We start from the raw sequence: 5,041 nt of genomic DNA, 5'->3' as shown, positions 1-5,041 counted from the left end.
GCTGTTTCTTCTTCTTTCCTCTAAATCAAATAGGATCATAGATTATTAGGGACAGACATGTTCACTTTGAGAATGAAGCCGACTGGTTCATCGAATCCATGCAAGTTTGTGTAGTTTCTCCTGGACTGATGCAGTTTTGGCACCATCTTGTTAACTGATCAACAAAGAAAACATATTTAACAACTCTAATTCAGTACATGCAAAACTTCCTTTATGAATGAGTAAGAATGTTAAAGTGTGTGTTGCAGATTAAAGCGTCTTTAAATGTAAGTGCAGCCTCTGTGAGCTGAACCCCTGCAGGAGAGTGTGTGGACTTTGTGCACATAAATGGTCATGACATTTTACAGCAGGAGTTGTGCACAGTGAGTCATGGTGAGTGAGTGAGTGTGTGTGTGAGAGTTAAGTTCTGCTCTGCCGCTGGAAACACTGTTTACACACTGAAGCTTAATGCTTCTGTGATGACGGCTGTGTCACAGTGCAGCAGCGTTTATATAAGCAAAGCATGTGCACGTACATGTATATAGTGTGTGTGTGTGTGTGTGTGAGTGAATGTGCAGGACAGAGGAGGGGATGTAGGAGAGTCTGACAGCACCGAGCACAGCTGGATTGTGGGAAATATGATGTAAGAGCGGGGGATCAAGTTGTGTGTTGTTCAGAGAACACAGCAGGTCGCCGTGATCGTCAGCAGCCTTTCAATAATGTAAATATACAGCATCAACAAAAAATACAAATACATAACATGATTAGCCATGATCTCATGTACAGGTATAATGAAATATTGACTTACATATTGTTATAATATCCTATTGGTGAATTAATAAAAAAATTATCTGGCAATGGTAAAAATGATTTATGATTTGCATCTTTTCTCTTTAACGTCTATGTTTACTGTTTGTCTTTGTGTTTGGCCAATATCCTGATCGATTAAAATAAAATTAATTGATCAATTAAACTTAATTGATCAAAATCATCTGCAGGTTAATTTCTGTATATCAATTATTTAAACTCTGAAATCACTTGACTGAGCTACAGCTGCTTTTTACGGGTTGAGAAGTTCACACAGCAGCTGCAAAGAAACTTCTTCACAGTTCCAATTAAACAGCAGAGAGGCAGGTCCCAGCATGCAACGTGTTTCTGTGTGTGTGTTTGTGTGTCTGTGTGTGTGTTTTTCCCTACAGATCACACACATTAAAACTCATCCTTCTACATTCATTCTCAATCCCCACATGACACATTAATCTATTTCAGGCCCTCACCTGGTGTTTCCTCGTGCATTCAGCTGCAGCCGTGCACGCGCACACCTCCAGCGTGCACCAGCACTGCGCATGCATGTCTGTTTATTTTTTTTGTACCCCAGTGGGATGGAGAAAGTTTGAGGAGACAATGAATGTGACACCTCACAGATTGATAACAAAGGCCTGTTGGAGCGGTGTCCTCCACACCCAGCTTGCACAAGGGGGCTGCACGGCAAGACACACGCACGCACACCGGAAGTCAGGAGTGCGGGGGTGTCAAAGTAAAAGCAGCGAAGAGGCCTCAGGGTTTGTCGTTAAAACAACAAATATCTGAAGCGTGTGTGGGGTTTTCATTAGTAGTTGTTTTGAAATTGCAGTTGCATGCGTAGATAATGGCTCCTGCTTTATTAGACACTCACGTTCTTCTGTCTTCAACGGGCCTTCGTCAAAAAACCCTCATGTGCAGAACATGGAACTTAACATGTTAGTTTTTTTTTTTTGTGATGATTGTATTTTTATATTTAAGTGCTGGATTTTTTCCTTTATCTATTTCTATTTCATTCCAATACAGACCCATGAGTCTGAAATAAAGTTTTACAAACTAAAAGATGGCTTCTTGCTTACATGTTGCATATTCAGCAAATCTGAAGTCCAGTATTATTCCATTCAAAATTAGTTTCTGGTCACTATGGTGTCACACAGCATTTTGTTCTGGTAGTTTGACAAAAACCTTTAAAAAATCTCTAATTCAACCAATATTTATATATATTTGAAATGATTGTGCCGTATTTGCCTATTTAGTTTCCATTTACTCTTCTTTTTTTGTCACATTAAAAGATCTGCCATTGTTTAAATTATATTTCATTGCTGCTCGCCCTCAGTTCTTCCTTTCTGTAATTTATTAGATTCAAATTGCAGCTCGGTCAGAGACCGTACAGCACGTCCGGAAATGGCAGCTCTTATTCTGACAGCAGCAACCGGAACCCGGTGACGTGGTGGGGTCTAGCCTGACACGTGTCTCCTCTCGCTCAGTGCGGTTCCTCCCGGTGCAGGTGACGAGTGCAGCGGGACCGAGGAGCTTCTCTCAGCGGGGAAACAGCCTCTCAGCTCCGGCCTGTGTTCAGCCGCAGCTCCGGTCCAGTGTGGAGGTTCCGCTCGGTCAAAGAAGGAGTTTGTGTGTTTCTCTTCTTTCCCGCTGGTTCACTTCGCTGTTCTCTGCGGAGTCTGCGGTCGGTCCCCCCTCCCCTCCACAGCAGCGCCGCTTTGCGCTGAGGTTACACCGGCGAGCAGCGCGCTTCAGCCGGGGCAGCGCCGGAGCAGGAGACGGAGCAGCCGAGCGGACGGAGGTTAGCGGGCACCGGGGGAAGCACCGTGCGGGGTCGGAGGAGGCAGCAGCCGCAGCAGTGACAGGGATGCTCTCCCCCCGCAGACACTGAGGGAAGGAGCTGCCTCTGGAGCTGGAGGATTTATGGGACATATTGGCCGGATTTTCCCCGTCGTTGCAAACTTGTGTCCGGGATGGGGAAGGAGCAGGAGCTGCTGGAAGCCGCCCGGACCGGGAACGTCGTCCTGGTGGAGAAACTGTTGAGCGGTAGGAAGGGGATCCTGGGGTCCGGGTCCGGCTCCATCCCCCTGCCCAACCTGCTCAGGTGAGAGAGAGCGAGGGAGAGAGCAAGAGAGAGAATGAGAGAGAGACAGAGTGTGTGTGTGTGTGTGTGTGTGAGAGAGAGAGAGAGAGAGACAGTGTGGTCCAGGTATAACTCATGTTTTGGGAACATTATGGTGAAAACATTTTTTAAGGTTAGGTTTAGACTAAGGTTAAGTTCAGGTTTACCTTAGGGTTAGGGTTATGTTAAGGTAGGTGTTAGGTTAAGGTAAAGTGTAGGGCTACGTTAATGTTAGGGTTAGGTTAAGATTAAAGTAAGGCTAAGGGCAACTGGTAACTATGCCTAAGGCTTAAGCTTATGTTAGGTTAAGAGTAGGTTGAGGTTAGAGTGAGGTTACGGCTAAACCTAGGCTCAGGTTGAGGTTAGGGTTTAGCTTAAGGGTTAGGCAAGTATTAACTATGTTAAGGCTAGTGTTAGTCTCCAGGATATCCATGTTAGTCAATCTAATGTTCCCTGAAGTAAGTGTGTGAGTGTGACTGTGTGTGTGTGTGTGTGTGTGTGTGTGTGTGTGTCTCTGGGTGTGTGACATATAACTAAGCATCACCATAAAGATCGATGCACCAGTGATGAAACTACTTCTCCAATCCCAGCTTCACCTTCCTCAACTGCAGCATCGACTGGTCCCTATATAAATAGACTGACAGTATATATACACTAACACACATTTATATATATATACACACACACAAAGCTCCGTAACAGCAGGACGGTGTTTCCATACATCGTCCCTGAGATAAAATAGTTTTGCACCAGGAGCCAGTGGAGGAAGAGAACGCAGAGGATGTGTGTTGTGAAAAGTCCACAACAGTTGTGTGAGTCAAGGTGCTTATTTAAAACGCTGCAGGCCAACGTGTGTTCCAATCTGCAGCCGGCACATACCTCAGATAGGTCCTGTTATTACTGGACAGTGGAACAGGGGTCGTCGTCATGTCCCGCCGCGCCGTGTGGGTGCCATGTTTTAGTGGAGTGTGTGTGTGTGTGTGTGTGGGGGGGGAGGCCTCTGCACACTGAGCACAAAAAGAACAGACAGCACCGTCATGCCTCCACCTGACAGCTGTCTTAACGCTGCTTTCACGAACATGACGAGGAACCGGTGGGATGCTCAAATGATGGAAAACAAAGTCCAGTGTCTATTTTCATGTTTCTGCCCCAAATATCTGCATATTCATTTTCTTGGGTAGCAGTAGAAGTAGGCTATGTGGGTTTTGTCCAGTTTTTAGTGTGTGTTATGCTCTTATCCTTCATTTGTGGTGTTTGAAAGCTCAGTCTGGTCACACGATGGCTGGCAGGGGGGCTAGAAATGTCCACGTTGTAACCCTTTCCTATTGTCACGTGTCAAAATGCTACACGCGATATGACGGCACGGAACAATCTGTACAACGCAATCAAAACAATATTTTACTTTCTTCACAGAACAACTTGCTTCACAGATCTTACAAATGTCTCCTGTCTACAATGCTGAGTTTAGGGTTAGGGTTTAACGACGATTAATGAGGCTCAAGCAAGCACAACGGGCCAGTAGGGGGCGATAGAGTCCTCATCGAACTATTCCTTGAATAGCAGGAAAGAACATCGTGAGAGGGGGGTCACTGAGTTTATCGTTGTTTTCGTTCCCTTTGCTTTTCCTACTGTGACATGACAAAATATCAAAGGCCTGTGGATCCGTGACTTCCGATTTCACCTCTTCACCTTTGACCTGAACCATGAATCAAGATTATACTTTGCTTGAGGAATTTGCAAATGGCGCCAACAGTGCCTATCGCAGGTGAAGCATCCTTTTGTTTCCCTACTGGAGCCGCACCAGACTTCTGTTGGGAGAACAACTAACTGCTGGGGGAGTTATGGTCCCCCTCCTCCCGCCCCTGCAGCCCCTCCCCTCCTCCCTGTGCCGAGGCCGAGCCAGGTGACGAGGAGATCAAAAGCAAGGGCGTACCGGGAGGAGTGCCGCCTCGGGGCCCTTCGTGCACACAGCTTCACGAACCAGGCTGAGGTCTCACGGTGGCGGGCGGGGCACACACACTGGAGCCAGAGGTTCACACACACTGGGAAACCACAGGGGTCCGGGGACTCCTGCAGGGGCCTTAAAGGGCAAGGAGCGGACTCGTTCAAAATAGAGACAGCGTGATTTAAACTCTGGTT

General features: G+C 46.5%; 1 protein-coding gene across 3 annotated transcripts in view; it reads left to right on the top strand.

Annotated features, from left to right (window-relative positions):
• The first annotated feature begins 2,283 nt into the window (after positions 1-2,283).
• Positions 2,284-5,041, top strand: part of anks1b (ankyrin repeat and sterile alpha motif domain containing 1B) — a 155,515-nt gene continuing 152,757 nt past the window's right edge. For all 3 annotated transcript variants that reach the window (XM_062382946.1, XM_062382945.1, XM_062382948.1), the window contains exon 1: positions 2,284-2,884. In XM_062382946.1, coding sequence (XP_062238930.1) covers positions 2,754-2,884 — 131 coding nt within the window. In that variant the 5' untranslated portion in view covers positions 2,284-2,753. The remainder of the gene's footprint in view (positions 2,885-5,041) is intronic.

Source organism: Platichthys flesus, chromosome 23 (genome assembly GCF_949316205.1).
Source record: "Platichthys flesus chromosome 23, fPlaFle2.1, whole genome shotgun sequence".
Classification (NCBI taxonomy): domain Eukaryota; kingdom Metazoa; phylum Chordata; class Actinopteri; order Pleuronectiformes; family Pleuronectidae; genus Platichthys; species Platichthys flesus.
This window is presented reverse-complemented; position numbering and strand designations above follow the sequence as displayed.